The sequence below is a fragment of the Rhodnius prolixus genome, unplaced genomic scaffold (assembly GCF_049639745.1).
Source record: "Rhodnius prolixus isolate KJV_2025 unplaced genomic scaffold, Rpr scaffold_9, whole genome shotgun sequence".
NCBI lineage: Eukaryota > Metazoa > Arthropoda > Insecta > Hemiptera > Reduviidae > Rhodnius > Rhodnius prolixus.
In genome coordinates, this window is record NW_027411604.1 from 5287174 (window position 1) to 5309092 (window position 21919).

General features: G+C 35.3%; 1 protein-coding gene across 11 annotated transcripts in view; it reads left to right on the forward strand.

The window, feature by feature from the left end:
• Rbp6 (RNA-binding protein 6) overlaps positions 1-21919 on the forward strand; it is a 1109038-nt gene that overhangs the window by 19725 nt on the left and 1067394 nt on the right. For 8 of the 11 annotated variants that reach the window (XM_074128246.1, XM_074128245.1, XM_074128247.1 and 5 more), the window contains exons 2-3: positions 10554-10685; positions 15926-15966. In XM_074128246.1, the coding sequence (XP_073984347.1) occupies positions 10554-10685; positions 15926-15966 (173 nt within the window). The remainder of the gene's footprint in view (positions 1-10553; positions 10686-15925; positions 15967-21919) is intronic. The other 3 variants (XM_074128249.1, XM_074128251.1, XM_074128253.1) reach the window with 1 other exon arrangement.

Genomic DNA, 21919 nt, shown 5'->3' on the forward strand with positions numbered 1-21919 from the left:
TATGATTTCTATTTCGGACTAGACTAAAGATTCTAAGTATATATATTGGATGATGGGAGAGACATCTTAAAGATGTAGTTTTTGGCCGCCATGCCACTCATCTGTCAATGCCAAATAAAACAGAAATATAATACGATCTTCGTTTCTCACTTTACTAAATTCAAGATATTTTAGTAATAAATTACTAATGGCTAAAATAAAGTTCAATAAATAAATTAAAATAAATCTTATTGTTAATCTTTTCAAAATATTATTTCTTTATAATCATCTTTATTCTCCACTTTTCACTTGATAAAGATCTTTGAATTTTGAAATTCAAGAAGCTGTAATATCTCATTCGTCTGAGTCACCCATTAAATGCTTACAAAACCTCCTCCATCCGGTTTACTTGCTTTCAAAACCCTTTTATTGTGTACGTATTCTCTCTCACTGCCATCTCAATAATAGTTCATAGTTGTGGGTGTATTGTGTGTCGATATCGTTTTGTACAGGTAACTACAACCTTGGATTTTATTCTCATTAATTGAATATGTCTTTATTACCTTGAGATGGGTTATTATCGCTAATATTTAATTATCTTCTTCTATGCCATTTGTCAACTTTTAATTATTATTGACTAATTCATTAATCATGATTTTATTTTTTGGCTTTTACTTAATTTATTTAGTTACTAAGATAGTTTTTCGAGTTTTTATCAAGCCATTAAAAAGTTGTAGTAAATATTACGTCATCTATTTTTCTTAGAATCAATTTTCGTAGAATCAATTTTCAAATAGAAGCGCCTATTAGGTTTTATGTAACAATCTACGAGTATAGTAGAATAAGAAAATAACCAAGTTCTCGATTAGAACACCTTCAATTTCAATCATATAACACCCTATTTTCTCAATAGACTCCCAACTACGTCACTTCCGGTAATTTTCTAGATGCAGAAAACTTGAAACTTTCACATTACTTGGCGCTCTTTTTGTAAACCTTATTGGATCTATTGTGGCTCCTACTGCTCTAGAGCTCGCCCTCCCAGATCCGTCCATTTAATCAGAAAATTCTCGAGAGTGTGGCACCTGGGTGTAGCTCGCAGGCCTAGGGTTTTCTTCTCCGAGGACCGAGACAAGCCCCTCACACTGATACAACACATGCAGTGCCGTTTCCTCCTCCTCACCCTCCTTCTTCTCCTCCTGACAGAACCTACACAGACTTCTCTTTTAGTAAATACAAGTTAGTAAACTTTATTTACTGAGAAAATTCCATAATTTTAAGCAAGATATTCTTTAATAGTAAGCAGCCTTCCTTTGTTCCTTGCTCTTGTTCTTGTTCATCTTTAAAAACGGAATAACTTAACATAGTAGATACACCTTATGTTTTATTCTAAAGAATAGAACGAAAAGTGAAATAGAAAATTTATTCCTGGTGGAGCAGTCTACTGTTATATTCTTTATTCTACTTAAAAGATGAAAAGGCTCCTCAGATAGACTTTTTTTCTTTTTTTTTTGTAGAGGCCGTTAGTTATCATCCAAGCTTAGATCATCATTCTACATAAATAGATACTCTATAACTACTTTGATGTTGGATGTAAAGTGATTCTGCCAGTCGAGCGGTTTCCTTTAACTTTAGAATTTTACTTAAATTATTAATTACTATTAATATTGTAATTAAGGCGTAAATTGTAATCAAGTGGCCCTTTTGATAGAGAAAGAGAAAGAAAAATTGATTCTCCTCTGTTCCATAATAGAATTTTTTTGGGAGCAACATTGCAATTTTTCGTTTTTTTGAGACTTAGTGGTTTACATACTGATCAATTTGTAGAATACCACCTTTTGTACTCAGATCTCAAAAATAATATTTCCGCTGAAAACTGTCGATTTAATAAAAATTAATCGATTTGGTATAGAAAGTAAAAATTAATTAATTTTTTTTCTTTCTAAAGTAACCGGAAATGAAGTGTAAAAAAAAAAAGAAGTTGTTCTGTCGTAACAACAAACATTCACCTCTGTTACTTTAAAAAAACAAAAAACAAAAATTTTTGTAATAATAAAAAAAAAGTAAAGTAAAGCCTATTTTTTCAGGCTGGGCTCAACGTCCAACTACCATTTACTAGGAGTCGTGGACAGAGGCGACTAGCTAACATACTTTACTGTAAATTTCTCATATTAAACATTAAATAAAATCCAAGGGCAAGACCGGGAATCGAACCCACTAAACCAACAATACATCTTAGCATTGCGGGTCTCGCCTCTTAACCCGCTCGGCTATCGTGGTGACTAGCAAACATACTTTACTGCAAATTTCTCATATTAACCATTATAGGTAAAGACCGGGGAATATAGCCTAGTACCGCAATACATCTTAGCTTTGCGGGTCTAGCCTCTAACCGCTCGGCTACCGTGGCGACTAGCAAACATACTTTACTATAAATTTCTCATATTAACCATTAAAGGTATAGACCGGGGAATATAGTCTTTGTACCGCAATACATCTTAGCTTTACAGGTCTCGCCTCTTAACCCGCTCGGCTACCGTGGCGCCTAAAAGTTTTGTAATAAAAAATGCAATTAAGGTACTCTCTTATCAACTGTTAACCAAACATTTTCCCCACATTTTCAATTTCACTAAAATATACCCTTAAATATTCACTTTTCAAATGAATCAATTTTGATATTAAGGTTTTTACAAGGAAATAATTTACAAAAAAATTTAAAGCTGTGAAAAAACTCTCGTATTTTAAAAAAAATCTTAGCGAGGTGGGGCAAATAGTAAGATTGTGGGTTCTTTTGTTTTTATGTATTTTGTTTATTAGGTAATTTAAAAAAAAAAAATTTGTATGGGGGGAACCAACCACAATACTTTTACGATTATAGTGACATAATATTTAATGTTGCGATATTTTCAAAGTGAATAATACATTTATATAAGATTATGCAGTATAATACACCTGAGCTGCTTCAAGGTTACTACTGTTCATGCTAACTGTATTATATATCTTGTATTATATCTGTAATACAATAATTTCATTGTGTTGTAATGTCCCTCATTCTGCTCTCTCTCTCTCTCTCTCTCTCTCTGTCTCTTTCTCTCTCTCTCTCTCTTACCTACGCTCATTTTTATCAATAAAAAATCTATCCATTCAATTATATTATATACAGGAACTTTCATCTTGGAAGTCCATTATTCGGCGGGGGCGGTTCGTACCGGTAGAAGAATACTTATTTGTTTAAAAAAATTGTTTAACGAAAATAGATTTTAGATGTATGACGCAATTGCGTTGGAAGAAGATATAAAACAAAATAAATAAATAGCACCACACTACCTTGCGCAAATATTTTCTTTATGTCGTCATAGTTTTGACGTAATCTTATTAATTTTTATTATTGTTCATTATTTTTGGTGACTGAATCATAGTTTCAATAGGATGAAAAATTAATGCCAGTTTCAGTCATGGTAAACTTTATTATGCCGCGAGCTTTCGACCTAGGGACTAGGTCCATCTTCAGGGCTGTGGAACATATTTATAGTTGTGTTAACAATTATATTACCAATTAATTATATTACAATGAATATGTATAATGTAACGAAATTAACAAAAATATTTACCTAATTTACAATACAATATTTTACATCATTAGAGGGTTGGTGTGTCTTCTGTCTTGTCTGCTAATGGACTGAGTGTGATCGGTCTGTGTGTGATTGTGTTTGGTTTGATTAAGGAAGTCAGAAAAACAATTGGCAACACTGACTTCCTTAATCAAACCAAACACAATCACACATAGACCGATCCACATTCAGTCCATGAACAGACAAGACAGAAGACACACCAATTTTCGTTACATTATACATATTCATTGTAATATAATTAATTGGTAATATAATGGTTAACACACTGTAAATATGTTCCACAGCCCTGAAGATGGACCTAGTCCCTAAGGGGTCGAAAGCTCGCGGCATAATAAAGTTTATCATGACTTAAACTGGCATTAATTTTTCATCCTATTTAATATTTATATTATCATTGTAATGTGAAGTAATAATGTTGGCCTGGAAAATAGATGAGTGACTGTTAACTTTTTATAGTAATTGATTTTAATATTACTCTGGTTACACACATCCACATTGACGTTAACTGGGCGTGCGAAATTCTGGTTAAAACAAAATTGGTGTTTGTGCGTATCTATCCACAATGAGCTTTAATTTATACTTTTATAAATACTTTATAAACTCCATGAAATTAAAGCAGTAAGAGAAAAACAAAAATTAATACAAAAGAAAAATTTATTTTTTAATAAATGACATGTTTTCAAAAACAATTACTTTTTACTCCCTTTTACGCTTTTGATGATCTTATACATACAACAAATGAAATGAGCACATGGCGTCATAGCCAGTCGGTTGGTTGAAACGTAGAATTCTGGTGCAACACGTAAGATATTAAAGTAATAAATTGGAAACATACCATTGGTGGTTGGCGGTGAGGAGGGTGGTGGTGGAGGGAGCCTGGTCGTACGCGCATTCCGGTTTCCATAGTTTTGAAACATGTTCATTCTGCCAATTTATGAGCCCGTGCGCTGTTTTATAATAGCTTTTTTTTTTCTGTTTCATTTTCTTAATGTCGGCTTATTTACGGTTAGCTTGCTCTCTCTTCCATGGTGACATATAATTTAATAAAAACTCTTGTGTATTATGTTTCTTGTACCAACTTAAACTAATAAAGATTATGTTTTTTTAAAATCGTTTGAGTGGGAACCCAGTTTTAAACCATCCAAAACGTTATGGAGTTAGTTAGATACTTGGATAAAAGATAGGCAGATAGATACGAGGGTCGTTTGTAAAAGTCCGTGCAAAGTCAGAGAGATAGCACTACTGGCGCGTATCGAGGTTAGTTAGTAGCATCTCCTGGAAGAACACACACCAAGTTTCAGCCAGATCGGTCTATTTCTTTGTGTTTGGCATTCGTTTGAATCGAGGAAGTCGAGTGATTTTCTCACGCTTGACCAAAAACGAAATCGTGTGAAGTGTTGCAAGGACAGTTTGCAGCTGTTCCAGAAGAATCCGCATGACACTGTGGATGAAACATGGATACATCACTACAATCCTGAGACCAAAAAACAATCTAAACAATGGGTTACCAAGGGGGAATCTGCGCCAAAAAAGGCGAAGACCGTTCCTTCGGCCGGAAAGATTATGGCGACTGTCTTTTGGGATTCGCAAGGAATAATCCTCATCGACTATCTGGAAAAGGGTAAAACTATTACAGGTGCATATTATTCATCGTTATTGGACCGTTTGAAAACCGAGCTGCAAGAAAAACGCCCACGATTGGCCCACAAAAAAGTCCTTTTCCATCACGACAACGCACCAGCTCACACCTCAGCAGTTGTGGTCGCAAAATTAATGGAAATAGGGTTCCAACTCGTTTCACATCCCCCCTATTCTCCAGACTTGGCTCCCTATTTCTTTCCCAATATGAAGAAATGGCTGGCGAGAAAAAGATTTTATTCAAACGAGGAGGTGATTTGCAGAAACGAATGGCTATTTTTCAGACTTGGACAAATCCTATTATTCGGAAGGGATGAACAAACTAGAGCAGCGTTGGACGAAGTGTATAAGCCTAAAAGGAGACTATGTTGAAAAATGAAAAAGGTTTACCCCAAAAAATTAAGTAGTTTTTATTTTTGCACGGACTTTACAAACGACCCTCGTAGGTATATCGACAGCTAGAGAAAGTTGATACGTTGATAAAAAGGGGTATAGATAGGTAGGTAGAAACTTAGAGAGATAGATAATACAGGGTGAACCAGTAAGTATTGTCCATAGGCCTACTGTGTGTAGTACATCTAAAGTGGAGTTCAATGACGTATTGGCCAACTTCATATTTTACACTGTTCTTGAGTGACGTCACTTTTAATTTTTTTTTTTCCTAAAATCATTACTTTTTTTGCCATAAAAATGTTATTACTCAGAAAGTTTTAGTCCGAATTCGATTCTGGTGACACGGTTAGAAAGACAGATGAATTTTCTAAAAATTGACCAACCATTTCGAAGCATAAATTATTCTCCAAACAGCCTCAATCTTCCTCCTGGATACTGGGAAAATAAAAGTAATCGAAATTTTTGGAAGAAAACTCATTAGGCCCTTATGTGATCATTATCAGACCTAGGTGCTGGCCACTTTTTATACAAGTTTCCTTGTTTAATGAGCTTTCATACGGTATATCATTTTCCAGGATTCCTTTTATCTTTGTACGAGAAATTATGTTTGTTTTAGCAAGAAAACGTGTTCACGAGCACTCAACAGTGTTAGTTATCAAGTTGTTTAATTCATTGAAAACTCTTTTAGATGGACCAGTAGTCAATTTTTAAAGTAGGTTGTCTTAAAATAAGGAAGTCAAAGGTTACAAATTGCACTTTATAAAAAAAAAAATTAAACTCTGAAATGTTTGAGAAAATGCTAGGAAATATTTTTCGAACAAGTACTATTTTTATAATCGAAGGTTAATTTGCTTAGATTCGAATAGGGTACAATAGAAAATATTACTATACGTACAATATAAAATACGTATTATATAAGAACAGTGGAAAATATGAAGTTGGCCAATACGTCATTGAACTTCATTTCAGATGTACTACACACAGTTAGGCTTATGGAGAATACTTACTGGTTCACCCTGTATAGATTGGTAGGTAGACAGATATATCGAGAGCTAGAGGAGGTTGATGGGTAGATAAATAGGGAGATAGATAGGTAGGTAGTTACATAGAGAGATAGGTAGATAAATAGATAGGAAGACAGGTAAAAAGATATATCGAGAGCTAGAGAAGGTTGATAAATAGGAAGGTAGATAGATAGATAGATAGGTTGGTAGATAAATATATAGGGAGATAGATAGAAAGATAGACAGATTCTAAATTTATCCAGCACTATTGTCCAGAATTGTGACATAAACTTTACTCCACAGGATGGGACTAATTATCTTAGTATTCCTTTGCAGTTCAAATTAGATTGTTACAAGAGGAGGAAACGACCACCTCCTACATCCTGTATTGATTGTGTAATAATAGTTTAGATATGGGAACTCATAGTGCGTTTGGACCAGAGAAGATGGCAGTACGGAATTTTTTCCTCCTCTCGTAGAGTTGTAGGGAATAAGCTAGGGAATAAAGATCTTAATCTTTTAATCTTAGACAGTGATGCTGAGGTCGTGCTGCAGAAACTTTGAAATCTCTGAACTTCTTCTTCCTTTTTTTTTTTTTTTTCCAAGTGTCGTATGACTTCGCAACAATTTCTTTTTCCCCCTGAACTCAGAAAGAGGGAAATTCAAATCATTTTAGAGTAATCTTGAAAATTTGAGTATTATATTGAGTGTCCTCAGTTGTCATATTATTTTAAACGAATTGAAAGCAATCTATTCGAGGAAATGGGAAGCTTAAGAATTCTCTTCCCCCAAACTCTTTCGTCTGTCCCTTTTATTAAGTTCTCCGCACAACTTTCAAGAGGTTTTCAATGAGAAATGGCGGAGTCGTTTCTTTTTTTGATTCAATACAATCTGATTAGATCCATGATCCTCTTTTATTTACTCTTCGCTGAGAGTAGATCTTCCAGAGGAACACCAAGCTTTACCCTTCTTCGATCTTCTTTGATAAGATTTTCTCGCTTATCGAACCTTTCCCCTGAAAGAGATTATATCTGAAGTTGCGTCTATAATTTTCTCAGTAGTCTTTTGAAAAAAAAAATACCTCTTTCCGGTAAATCACAGAATTACAGATTTCTTGGTAGAAAGATAATGTCCAATAAAGGCACGGCGAATAATTTTCTGTGCCTAAAAAATATAAATAAAAGTTCGTTTGCTAAATCAAGAACTCTGCTGGAAATATTTTAAATAAAAGAGAGAATTGGGTTAAGACCGCAACAGCTGGATAATTTAATCTTATCCTATAGCACGCTTGCTTGTTGGTATCCCTGGACGAGTTACCAACTTTACATATCCCTCATTTGCCTCATTCAGCCAGTACTCGGATCATCCTAGTGAGTTTTCTCATGAGGCTAAACTATTTACGTAGTGGCAGAGCCTGATGACCTGTCACAGAAATTTTTTTCTACTCAAAGATTCCATGAAACAAGTTATTTCCGGTAAAAAGTTCAGACACTATCGTAATACTTTCGTCACACTAGTGTAGTAAGAGAGGTGTTCGTTAATTTTATATTTTAAGGTTTTTTTGTTTTTGTTTTATAAAGATGGCGCTGAATCTAAGAACAGCTGACTCTTAACAGGCATTACCAAATTATATAAATAATTTTACGCTAAAATATAAACAAAAAGAATTTTTGTTTAATTGAGAAATGTAATTGCGTATTACCAAACCGGATTTTCCTTAATGGTTTTATTGTAAAAAAATATATATATATAAATTCAGTCTATTATAATTTATATCAACATAATATATCTTATATTTGTTTATTATATGATATTCTTTTCTTTTTTTTTTGCTCACGAGGTGATTATAAGAAATGCAAGGAAGGTTATTCACCTTTATAACAGTTGTTCTACATTCACTATGGTTGAGATCTTACAGGTGTTGAGATAAATCAGCCATTTTATTTTTTTATTCATTTTTTTAAAATTATAAAGTTTTATATTTTAAAAAATTGTCATTATTATATTACTTTTTTTACTTACACTAAGAAAAATTCTGGTTTTTACGTGTTTGAAGACAATATATGTCAGTCTGTCTTTATTCTCTGTAACTCAAAAAAAAAAAAATAAAAAATACCGAAATCGGAATAGTCAAAATCGATAAAACCGGAAGTCTTGCTTTACTGGTTAATTTTTTTTAGCTTGTTAAGTTTTTCCACAGAAAATTCGTTTACCGGCACTTCCGGAAGAGAAGAGATAAATTAGGCTTTTCCTCTTAAAGTGAAATTTTCGTGTATTGTACAGACATAAATCATATTTCTTTAAAAAATTACTTACATCTTTATTACCTGTTACACAAAATATAGTTTTAAAATTTAAGAAAATTACAACAGTAATTGTTGTAAGTTTTAAATCAAAAATTTCATATACGTATGTAACATAAAAGAAGGTTTTCTTTTTTACCTGATTTTAGCTGTGGTATTAAATTTCCCAATTTTAAGAAAATCTCAGTATTTTAATAATTTTTTTGAACATGGCTCCTACAATTTCATTTAAGCTTCATGTAATGAGTTTAAACGTATTTAATTTACAACTTATTACTGGATAATTACTCCATTAAGGAATAATTCCTCCTAAAATGCTATTTTTTTTTCTTTAAGATGACCCTAAATTTGTTTTTGTTTTTTTTCCTAATAAGGAGGGGTTTGTGTTTTATTAAAATCGAATTTGGGGGGGGGAAATCCTGTACCGGAAATAACTCTATTCTACAGATAGTTCATTTTTCGGTAAACTTCTTATTGCTTATAAGTAGGCTTCTTATAAGGTTAGATTAGATTAGGTTAGACTAGGGCGGCCTCAGGGCCTACGCCACTGCGACCCCTTTGGGTCTATTGTGGCTCCCCTAACTTTAAAGCTCACCCTCCAGACCTGTCCTTTTAATTAGACTCTTAATGCTGGAAAGCGACTCTTGGGTAAAGCTCACAGGCCTTGGTTTTCCTCCCCGAGAAGTAACATCCTTAGCCACACGAGCCCCACACACTGACACAACACGTGCAGTGCCCGTTTCCTCCTCCTCTTCCTGACAGAACCTACAGAGGCTATCATCTGCCAGGCCCATGCGATGCATGTGTTTTCTGAGCCTGCAGTGGCCCAGTTAATAGGCCCTACAATCATCCTGATAGCCCCACGCGGCCTTGACGGATTAATTCTGCAGTCAGCCTTGGCGAATAGCCTTTAATAAACTCCTTCGCCTGTCTCTGTCCAGTGGTGGCAGACCACCACTCCTGAGACCTACTCTGCACCCATAGATTAATGGTCGCAGTCTTAACACACTTCGGAACCCCAAAACAGGGCTACGGGCCAACGAAGTATCTCGCAGAGCCTTCCCGGGCCAATAAATCTGCCGCTTCGTTACCCTTATGTCCTGAATGACCAGGTACCCAGACTAGAAAGACCTTATTTTGGTCACTGATTTCCTTCAGGGCACCCAGACAGTCCCAAACCAGTTTTGAGTTAACCTGATAGGAACTAATTACCCGTAGAGCAGCCTGACTATCCGAGAAAATTACGACCTTAGAATTAATAATTCCTCGCCCTTCAATCTCGGCAGCACAGAACCTAATTGCAGCTAGCTCAGCCTGAAAAACTGTAGCTAGTTTCCCTAGGCTAACCGAAAAGCTACATTTCGGCTTCACCCCGTACACTCCCGCTCCCACACCCTCCTCCATCTTGGAGCCATCAGTGTACCACATTGAATCTCCCACCATATCTTCCTATAAGGTTACATTTAAATTCAATTCAAATATTCCTATTTTGAACAATATTCAAACTTAGTACCTTTATTGCACACATTCCTTGTCCAAGAATTAGATTAAATTAAAAATTAATTATAAATTTACCGGAAATTATAATTTTTTTTTTTTTGTAGTGGCATGCCATATGAAAAATCGTATCAACGTAATTCGTATTTAACAAATGCGTGGTATCCGTTGTTGTGTGACGATAATACCCGATATCTGCCGATACAGCAAGAAAATAGTATTGAAGAAGAAAATCCAAGGTAATTTTTACAAGAAATTAATAGCAAAAAATTAATTATTAATAATTTACCGGAATTAAGGAATAATTAAAGAATTAATTAAGGAATAAATTATATATAGTATTGTAAATTAATTTTTTTCTATACGTCGACGTAAAAAAAAACCGGAAGTTTGTTTGTAATGAAAATCAGCGCTGGATGTTCAGTTTTTAATCGGAAATACTTCGTTTTAATGTTCGAAGAAACGTCTTACGTGGAGGCCATCTTTTTTTTATTTTTCTTTTTGAACGAACTTCACTCCAAGTTTCTGGCTACTGGTTAAACTTAGTCCCTTAGCACTTAATTGCTTACAGCTTCACCATACTCGTACATTCCAATATCCTACCACCTACAGTCGATGCTCCCGTCTTAATGTCACAACTCTACAATCTTCGTAGCCTAAAAGATTTCTCCCTTCTTTTTTTACGTCTTCTCAGGTTCAAAAAAAATTTGTCAAAGCATCTTAACCCCCTGAACTCCTAGAAAATTCTAGAAGGAGATTCGCAGCATCTTTGTTTTGGAATGTTATTACCCCTTAAATAATCGTTACACTTAATTAAAAAAAAAATAAAAATAAAAAAAAACCGCAGCTCATTCATGTAAAAATATCTTTAAAAAGCGGAAACAACTCTAGTAGATTTTTATGTTAAATATTTTATTTTACCAACGATGCTGATGTTATCAGGTAATAGTTTGTTATCAGCTTGTAAAATACATACACTGTGAAGCAGAGAATAGATAACGGCGAGCATGTATATATAGGAGGTAGTTTAAAAAATATTTTTATCTCTTATCTATTGTGTAATCCCAACAAAATTACTGATTACAAATGAAATCCTTCTATTAATTTGCTTTTTTTTTTAGGAAAATAATTTTACACCTGTTTTTAGGCATCCTGTATTTTCTTTGTTAGCAATTTTACATCTGTTTTCTAATAATCAGACGTTTATTCTGAATTGAACTAAGTACGAGGGTCGTTTGAAAAGTCCGTGCAAAAATAAAAACTACTTAATTTTTTGGGGTAAACCTTTTCTATTTTTCAACATAGCCTCCTTTTGGGCTTACACACTTCGTCCAACACTGCTCTAGTTTGTTGATCCCTTCCAAATAATAGGATTTGTCCAAGTCTGAAAAATAGCCATTCGTTTCTGCAATCACCTCCTCGTTTGAATAAAATCTTTTTCCCGCCAGCCATTTCTTCATATTGGGGAAGAAATAGTATTCCGAGGGAGCGAAGTCTGGAGAATAGGGGGGATGTGAAACGAGTTGGAACCCTATTTCCATTAATTTTGCGACCACAACTGCTGAGGTGTGAGTTGGCGCGTTGTCGTGATGGAAAAGGACTTTTTTGTGGGCCAATCGTGGGCGTTTTTCTTGCAGCTCGGTTTTCAAACGGTCCAATAACGATGAATAATATGCACCTGTAATAGTTTTACCCTTTTCCAGATAGTCGATGAGGATTATTCCTTGCGAATCCCAAAAGACAGTCGCCATAATCTTGCCGGCCGAAGGAACGGTCTTCGCCTTTTTTGGCGCAGATTCCCCCTTGGTAACCCATTGTTTAGATTGTTCTTTGGTCTCAGGAGTGTAGTGATGTATCCATGTTTCATCCACAGTGACGAAACGACGCTTAAAGTCCTGCGGATTCTTCTGGAACAGCTGCAAACCGTTCCTTGCAACACTTCACACGATTTCGTTTTTGGTCAAGCGTGAGCAACCGCGGCACCCATCTTGCGGATAGCTTTGTCATGTCCAAATGTTGATGCAAAATATTATGTACCCGTTCATTCGAGATGCCCACAACACTAGCAATCTCACGCACCTTCACTCTTCTGTCATCCATCACCATATCATGGATTTTATCAATGATTTCTGGAGTAGTAACCTCAACAGGGCGTCCAGAACGTTCAGCGTCACTTGTGCCCATATGGCCACTCCGAAAATTTTGAAACCACTTATAAACTGTTCTAATCGAAGGTGCAGAGTCACCATAATGTTTATCAAGCTTCTCTTTAGTCTCCTGAGGCGTTTTGCCTTTCATAAAGTAGTGTTTAATCAACACACGAAATTCTTTTTCGTCCATTTTTTGAAAATCACTCGACTTCCTCGATTCAAACGAATGCCAAACACAAAGAAATAGACCGATCTGGCTGAAACTTGGTGTGTGTTCTTCCAAGAGATGCTACTAACTAAACATAACCTCGATACGCGCCAGTGGTGCTATCTCTCATACTTTGCACGGACTTTTCAAACGACCCTCGTATTTAGGAGGTAGTTTAAAAAATATTTTTATCTCTTATCTATTGTGTAATCCCAACAAAATTACTGATTACAAATGAAATCCTATTAATTTGCTTTCTTTTTTTTTTAGGAAAATAATTTTCCACCTGTTTTTAGGCATCCTGTATTTTCTTTGTTAGCAATTTTACATCTGTTTTCTAATAATCAGACGTTTATTCTGAATTGAACTATGTATACTTCCTTCCACTGGGTACTATGATAGCCCGTCGGTTTGGGCGATCTAGAACGTCTTAATTGAACCAATATACGTACTGCTGTTGCTGCAATACTCTTCAGAGAGGTTCTATTCGGACATTAACGTGATTTGAAGGCTTCCGACAGAGTGTTAATTAGACTGAACAGTGGATAGGGTGACATCTGGAATATTGGCCGGATGTTGAAGGTGCTCTGTTTGCACATCCTTAAATGGTTAATACGTGTTTGCTAAAATTCCTCAGCCGGAAATAGCTTACTTACTTCCAAATTGCTCCGTAACTTTTATTGTAATTAATTATCTAGAAAAAAAAAAATCAGTGTTACGGCAATACTTGGTGATGAGAAGAGTGATAATCGATATAATGTCAGATTATACAAATTAAAGAAAACACATTATAGTGTGGCTTTAAGATCCCTGCTTAATAAGTTAATAAATAATTGATTTTATAATTTGAGATGGCTTTTTTAATAAATTTTTCACATCAAATTAATTGTTAATAATTGCTTATTTTTCCCACTTCAAGGTTAAATAATTATAGTTTTTTTTACTTTATTATTGTAATCTTTGTCCACTCATTTACACATTTACACACACTTATACATTTAGGTAAATGTTCTCACTGATATAAAATATTATCTTGTCTGGTTATGACGTAATAAGTTTTTTCGTTCATTTTTTTTTATATTTTTTAATGAATTCTCCTAACAATGATAAAAAAAAGAAGTTAAAATAAAGAATATTTAAATAATATTTTTTTAATTATAATTCTGCTTATAATTAAAATTTTATAATAATTATTTAATTTAGTGGTAGATAATATTAGAAGTGGGATTAAACAGCTGTTGGCAAATGGGAAGTGCTCTTTAACCAATACTCTTTGGACATTCGCCCGAGAGATATGACTAGTGTGTGGTCAATATTTATTAATGAAGGCCAATAATTAGCTGACCAAAACAATCGACCAACGCGACCAATAAAAATAACAATCGACGCTGGATAATTAAAAAACAAAAATGTGGTTCCAACAATAACTCGACTTCTTCTTAACACTGTTTACGTATTTAAATAATTTGTACTAAAAAAAAGTAGATAAATACATAAAATAGATAAATAATGTGTACTTTAAAGGTATCATCTTTCGGAAAAAAATTTGCCAATAATAATAATGTTAAAATTACCAAAATTTATACATACACAGTTAGAATGCACTTCCATTTCAACTAATTTTCCACTTGTTCATGAAATTACTGAAATAGAAATCTTCCAGGTAGCCGAGCGGTTAGAGGCTAGACCCGCAAAGCTAAGATGTATTGCGGTACTAGTATTCATTCCCCAGTCTATACCTTTAATGGTTAATATGAGGAATTTGCAGTAAAGTATGTTTGCTAGTCGCCACGGTAGCTGAGCGGTTAGAGGCTAGACCCGCAAAGCTAAGATGTATTGCGGTACTAGTATTCATTCCCCAGTCTATACCTTTAATGGTTAATATGAGGAATTTGCAGTAAAGTATGTTTGCTAGTCGCCACGGTAGCCGAGCGGTTAGAGGCTAGACCCGCAAAGCTAAGATGTATTGCGGTACTAGTATTCATTCCCCAGTCTATACCTTTAATGGTTAATATGAGGAATTTGCAGTAAAGTATGTTTGCTAGTCGCCACGGTAGCTGAGCGGTTAGAGGCTAGACCCGTAAAGCTAAGATGTATTGCGGTACTAGGCTACATTCCCCAGTCTATACCTTTAATGGTTAATATGAGGAATTTGCAGTAAAGTATGTTTGCTAGTCGCCACGGTAGCCGAGCAGTTAGAGGCTAGACCCGCAAAGCTAAGATGTGTTGCGGTACTAGTATTCATTCCCCAGTCTATACCTTTAATGGTTAATATGAGGAATTTGCAGTAAAGTATGTTTGCTAGTCGCCACGATAGCCGAGCGGTTAGAGGCTAGACCCGCAAAGCTAAGATGTATTGCGGTACTAGGCTATATTCCCCCGGTCTATACCTTTAATGGTTAATATGAGAAATTTGCAGTAAAGTATGTTTGCTAGTCGCCTCGGTAGGCGAGCGGTTAGAGGCTAGACCCGCAAAGCTAAGATGTATTGCGGTACTACGCTATATTCTTCTTCTACGGATATATCCTTGGCTTCACCTTCTTTAATTGTGACTTTAACTTCTTCAATCTCAATTTTTTTCCCCCTTTATCCAGCTAAGTAGACCTACTTTTATATTCTGCGATACTTTGTAGTCCCTTAATGTAACGAAATCACGTCCATCTAAGTTGAAAAATGACTGGTCAAGGTCTAAAAGCAAAAAAGCTTTCTGCTTTGACAGAAACCTGTAAGTTTGGCTTAACTTTTCTTTTTTCTTAAAAAAAAAAGAAGCTTTGGTATAAGTTTTGTTGGAAATATTCTGGGGAGCTCAAGGCATTTAGTCCAAACTTACATTGTACCTGATATCGTAAAAAAAGAAGAAGCTTTTATTAAAGTCAAACTAACCTATCAAAAGTAGGTTAAAAGAGGCTATAATTTTTTTCTTGGATTTTTATTTCGTATTTTAATTTGGCTGCTTTTTTAATTCAGTTTTAATACCCATATCTTTTAATTACATCATTGAACAATATTACATGTTTGAACATGTTAAAAATAGACTTGATGATAGTTTTTTTTTTTTTTTTTTTTGTAAAATTCTACTTTTTATTATTCACATTATTAAAAATAATATTTTTGTTCACAGGAAGATGTTCATTGGAGGGCTTAGTTGGCAGACTAGTCCAGGTATGTTTTTTATTTATTAATTTAAAAAAAATAATAATTATTATTATCTTTATAAATATTGATTCTGATGGAATTAATTTCGAAATATTAAATAATAATACGACCATTTTGAAAGACACTTACTCTTTAGCGGTTTATAGTAATTATTTATGCGGTTTATGTCGTATTAAACTTACGAGCTTAGCTCCTACTAACTGTGGAAACTGGTACGCAACGGTATGTAGAGTATGAGCCTCAGTTCCGCTCTGTCAAATACCATACGAGTTTCAGCTTGATTTCAGATGCATATATGTAATTTTTAACATTGTTCGTTCACGATGGGATTTGATTGTAGTTCATTGTTGTTTGAACAGAGTTATTATTAGTAGTATCTCTTCTAAAATTGTTTTAAATTGAGATGGTTATCTTTTGTAGTATCTTTTTAAGATTTCATAGAGTTACTGATGGGTCTATTACTTCTTGTATACCTTATATGATTTTTTATAGCATCATTCTTCTCCTTCTTCTTCTTTGCTAAATATTCTTAGACAATTAAAATGGTGCCGAAACCCTGCAGTAACTGCTACACCCTTTATCATCTCTCCATCACCTTCTTCCCTAATCTTATCCTCTCTCTCTCTTCGAAACAATGCTGGACATGCAAGTTCTTTTTGTGGGCCTTCCTCGCCAATCTCCGCACCTCCAAACAGTCTAGCTGGTTGCCAAGATTTTCTTGTGGGCTTTATTTTCTTTATGTGAGGGTTACATATCAACTTTTACTCGTTCTTGGCACTTTCACTTCCTTCCCTTTTACTTCTGCTCCTTCTTCTTCATCTTCTGTTCGTTCCATTTCAACTTCTGCTCGTTCATTGTACCTTCTCTTAGTTCTCTTTACTTCTGTTCGCTAGGTTTTAGGATCTAGTTCTTTCTAACTTACGAATTCCTTTTCTTGTTTTTACTTCAGTTAGTTTTCAGTTTCAATTTGTTTCTACTTGGATGGCGCTTTATTGCTTTATCATCCTCATATTGGGCGCCACGGTAGCCGAGCGGTTAGAGGCGAGACCTGCGAAGCTAATATGTATTGTGTTACTAGGCTATATTCCCCTGTCTATACCTTTAATGGTTAATATGAGAAATTTACAGTAAAGTATGTTTGCTAGGCGCCACAGTAGCCGAGCGGTTAGAGGCTAGACCCGCAAGGCTAAGATGTATTGCGGTACTAGTCTATATTCCCAGTCTATACCTTTAATGGTTAATATGAGAAATTTACAGTAAAGTATGCTTGCTAGGCGCCACAGTAGCCGAGCGGTTAGAGGCTAGACCCGCAAAGCTAAGATGTATTGCGGTACTAGGCTATATTCCCCGGTCTATACCTTTAATGGTTAATATGAGAAATTTGCAGTAAAGTATGTTTGCTAATCACCACGATAGCCTAGCGTTTAGAGGCTAGACCCGCAAAGCTAAGATGTGTTGCGGTACTAGGCTATATTCCCCTACCTATACCTTTAATGGTTAATATGAGAAATTTGCAGTAAAGTATGTTTGCTAATCACCACGATAGCCGAGCGTTTAGAGGCTAGACCCGCAAAGCTAAGATGTGTTGCGGTACTAGGCTATATTCCCCTACCTATACCTTTAATGGTTAATATGAGAAATTTGCAGTAAAGTATATTTGCTAGTCGCCACGGTAGCCGAGCGGTTATAGGCTAGACCCGCAAAGCTAAGATGTGTTGCGGTACTAGGCTATATTCCCCTACCTATACCTTTAATGGTTAATATGAGAAATTTACAGCAAAGTATGTTTGCTTTCAAATTGTCTTTCAGATTTAGTTAGAGTGTTTTTCATTTCTTTTTTTGAAAGTACTGTTGGTTACTGGGGAAAAAAAACAGTGATAAAAACAAAAACGAATTTAATCAAAACGATTTGATTTTACTTTGACCAGACTAGAGCGCAAAGCTTCCAACGAAATTCCTTTGTTTTTAAAACGCGCGGTTCTAGCAATTACTTTAAATAAACGTGGAAACGCTTTTCAAGTGTTTTGGTAGGTTGAGGCGAGTGGCTAAGGACCAAGCTGAGCTTTATTCTCTCTCTCTCTCTCTCCTTTTCTCTCATTTAAAGTCCCACTTTTTATTTTTGCGGGCAAGTTTAAATTGGGTGGTAAGATTTTAATTAATGCTAACAAAATTTCTTTTATTAACAAAACAAAAACGAAAAAATCCTGAAACCACTTCTGATATTGGATCTTCATGTATAGTCTGTACGTCATTTTTTTTAGGTGACTGGTTCTTTAATTCTAGAACAAGAGAGAGATTACTGCCAGTTTCAGATCTTTGTATAAATTGTTGTATTAAAAAGCAGTCGTTGAATGGTTCTTTTTTTCAAAAAAAAAAAAGTTGAGCGAATCTCGTAACAGTGTAACTTCCGTTGCGGGCAGTAGCTAGTCAAAATTGCTTCCTTCATTTCAATGGTAGTGTCCCGATGAGGTAGCAGGAGCTAGTTTTTAGGGTAACTTCTAGTGAGTGATGAGTGATATAAACCAGGGACCCAAGGTAGAGTGTGCCTCTTTGGGGTTCCATATCAACTTTTATTCGTTCCTGGCACTTTCACTTCGTTCCCTTTTACTTCTGCTCCTTCTTCTTCATCTTCTCTTCGTTCTTTTTTACTTCTGTTCGTTTTCCTTCACCTTCTGTTCGTTCCATTTCAACTTTGGATATCGTCCTTTACACCTTCTCTTTGTTCTCTATACTTCTCTTCGTTCCATACCAACTTTTATTTGTTCTTTGCAGTTTGTATCCTTTTACTTCTGTTAGTTCCCCTTCTACTTCTGCTCTTTCTTCTTCATCTTCTCTTCGTTCTTTTTTACTTCTGTTCGCTCTCCCTTCACCTTCTGTTCGTTCCATTTCAACTTTGGATATCGTTCTTTGCACCTTCTCTTTGTTTTCCTTACTTCTCTTCGTTCCATACCAACTTTTATTTGTTCTTTGCACTTTGTATCCTTTTACTTCTGTTAGTTCCCCTTCTACTTCTGCTCTTTCTTCTTCATCTTCTCTTCGTTCTTTTTTACTTCTGTTCGCTCTCCCTTCACCTTCTGTTCGTTCCATTTCAACTTTGGATATCGTTCTTTGCACCTTCTCTTTGTTTTCCTTACTTCCCTTCGTTCCATACCAACTTTTATTTGTTCTTTGCACTTTGTATCCTTTTACTTCTGTTAGTTCCCCTTCTACTTCTGCTCTTTCTTCTTCATCTTCTCTTCGTTCTTTTTTACTTCTGTTCGCTCTCCCTTCACCTTCTGTTCGTTCCATTTCAACTTTGGATATCGTTCTTTGCACCTTCTCTTTGTTTTCCTTACTTCTCTTCGTTCCATACCAACTTTTATTTGTTCTTTGCACTTTGTATCCTTTTACTTCTGTTAGTTCCCCTTCTACTTCTGCTCTTTCTTCTTCATCTTCTCTTCGTTCTTTTTTACTTCTGTTCGCTCTCCCTTCACCTTCTGTTCGTTCCATTTCAACTTTGGATATCGTTCTTTGCACCTTCTCTTTGTTTTCCTTACTTCTCTTCGTTCCATACCAACTTTTATTTGTTCTTTGCACTTTGTATCCTTTTACTTCTGTTAGTTCCCCTTCTACTTCTGCTCTTTCTTCTTCATCTTCTCTTCGTTCTTTTTTACTTCTGTTCGCTCTCCCTTCACCTTCTGTTCGTTCCATTTCAACTTTGGATATCGTTCTTTGCACCTTCTCTTTGTTTTCCTTACTTCTCTTCGTTCCATACCAACTTTTATTTGTTCTTTGCACTTTGTATCCTTTTACTTCTGTTAGTTCCCCTTCTACTTATGCTCTTTCTTCTTCATCTTCTCTTCGTTCTTTTTTACTTCTGTTCGCTCTCCCTTCACCTTCTGTTCGTTCCATTTCAACTTTGGATATCGTTCTTTGCACCTTCTCTTTGTTTTCCTTACTTCTCTTCGTTCCATACCAACTTTTATTTGTTCTTTGCACTTTGTATCCTTTTACTTCTGTTAGTTCCCCTTCTACTTCTGCTCTTTCTTCTTCATCTTCTCTTCGTTCTTTTTTACTTCTGTTCGCTCTCCCTTCACCTTCTGTTCGTTCCATTTCAACTTTGGATCGTTCGTACCTTTTCTTTGTTCTCTTTACTTCTCCTCGTTCCCTTTTACTTCTAATCGTGCTCTTTCACCTTCTGTTCGTTCCATTTCAACTTCTGCTCGTTCTTTGCACCTTCTCTTCGTTCCTTTTTACTTCTGTTCGTTTTCCTTCACCTTCTGTTCGTTCCATTTCAACTTTGGATATCGTCCTTTACTCCTTCTCTTTGTTCTCTATACGTCTCTTCGTTCCATTTTACTTCTTTTCGTTTTCCTTCACCTTCTGTTCGTTCCATTTCAACTTTGGATATCGTTCTTTGCACCTTCTCTTTGTTTTCCTTACTTCTCTTCGTTCCATAACAACTTTTATTTCAACTTTTATTTGTTCTTTGCAGTTTGTATCCTTTTACTTCTGTTAGTTCCCCTTCTACTTCTGCTCTTTCTTCTTCATCTTCTCTTCGTTCTTTTTTACTTCTGTTCGCTCTCCCTTCACCTTCTGTTCGTTCCATTTCAACTTTGGATCGTTCATACCTTTTCTTTGTTCTCTTTACTTCTCCTCGTTCCCTTTTACTTCTAATCGTGCTCTTTCACCTTCTGTTCGTTCCATTTCAACTTCTGCTCGTTCTTTGCACCTTCTCTTCGTTCCTTTTTACTTCTGTTCGTTTTCCTTCACCTTCTGTTCGTTCCATTTCAACTTTGGATATCGTCCTTTACTCCTTCTCTTTGTTCTCTATACGTCTCTTCGTTCCATTTTACTTCTTTTCGTTTTCCTTCACCTTCTGTTCGTTCCATTTCAACTTTGGATATCGTTCTTTGCACCTTCTCTTTGTTTTCCTTACTTCTCTTCGTTCCATAACAACTTTTATTTCAACTTTTATTTGTTCTTTGCAGTTTGTATCCTTTTACTTCTGTTAGTTCCCCTTCTACTTCTGCTCTTTCTTCTTCATCTTCTCTTCGTTCTTTTTTACTTCTGTTCGCTCTCCCTTCACCTTCTGTTCGTTCCATTTCAACTTTGGATCGTTCATACCTTTTCTTTGTTCTCTTTACTTCTCCTCGTTCCCTTTTACTTCTAATCGTGCTCTTTCACCTTCTGTTCGTTCCATTTCAACTTCTGCTCGTTCTTTGCACCTTCTCTTCGTTCCTTTTTACTTCTGTTCGTTTTCCTTCACCTTCTGTTCGTTCCATTTCAACTTCTGCTCGTTCTTCTTCATCTTTTCTTCGTTCCTTTTTTACTGATGTTCGCTCTCCCTTCACCTACTGTTCGTTTTATTTCAACTTCTGCTCATTCTTCGTCATATTCTGTTCGTTCCCTTTTACTTCGGTTCGTTCCGTTTCATTTTTTTTGTTCATACCCCTTTTTTGTTCTCCGTTATCCTTAATGTAGCTTCTTCTTTCATTGAGGAGAAATTGTTGGAATGACATTTTTGCCAATTTATAATTTTACTCTTTATTCTTTAGCCTAAATAGTGTGTAATTTTTTAAATAAACCTAATTAAAAATTGATTGGAATCAAAACAGTTAATAACGGGCCAATTAACTGGGCTGACTATGACAGCAAACCTCGCGCACTGACCTTTCATTGTTAATCGCTATAAATAATAAAATTATAACATGACATCAGCAAGTTTATTAACGGATCTAATATACTCACTTTCAATATTACGGTGAAAGTTGCCCTTTCTTAAAATATAAAAAAATTAATAAAAAAAATATGAAATCTAAATGGACTTTGCAATTTCACTTGCGTCCTACACAGCAGAATAAGTTGGGATAGGAATAGACTTGCTCTTGCTTGTAAGTATTAGGTATTTTGGAATTTCCTTGTGGAAACCGGGAATCGAATCCTTATGTAGGGTTGAAGAAAATGTTTTCCAGTATTA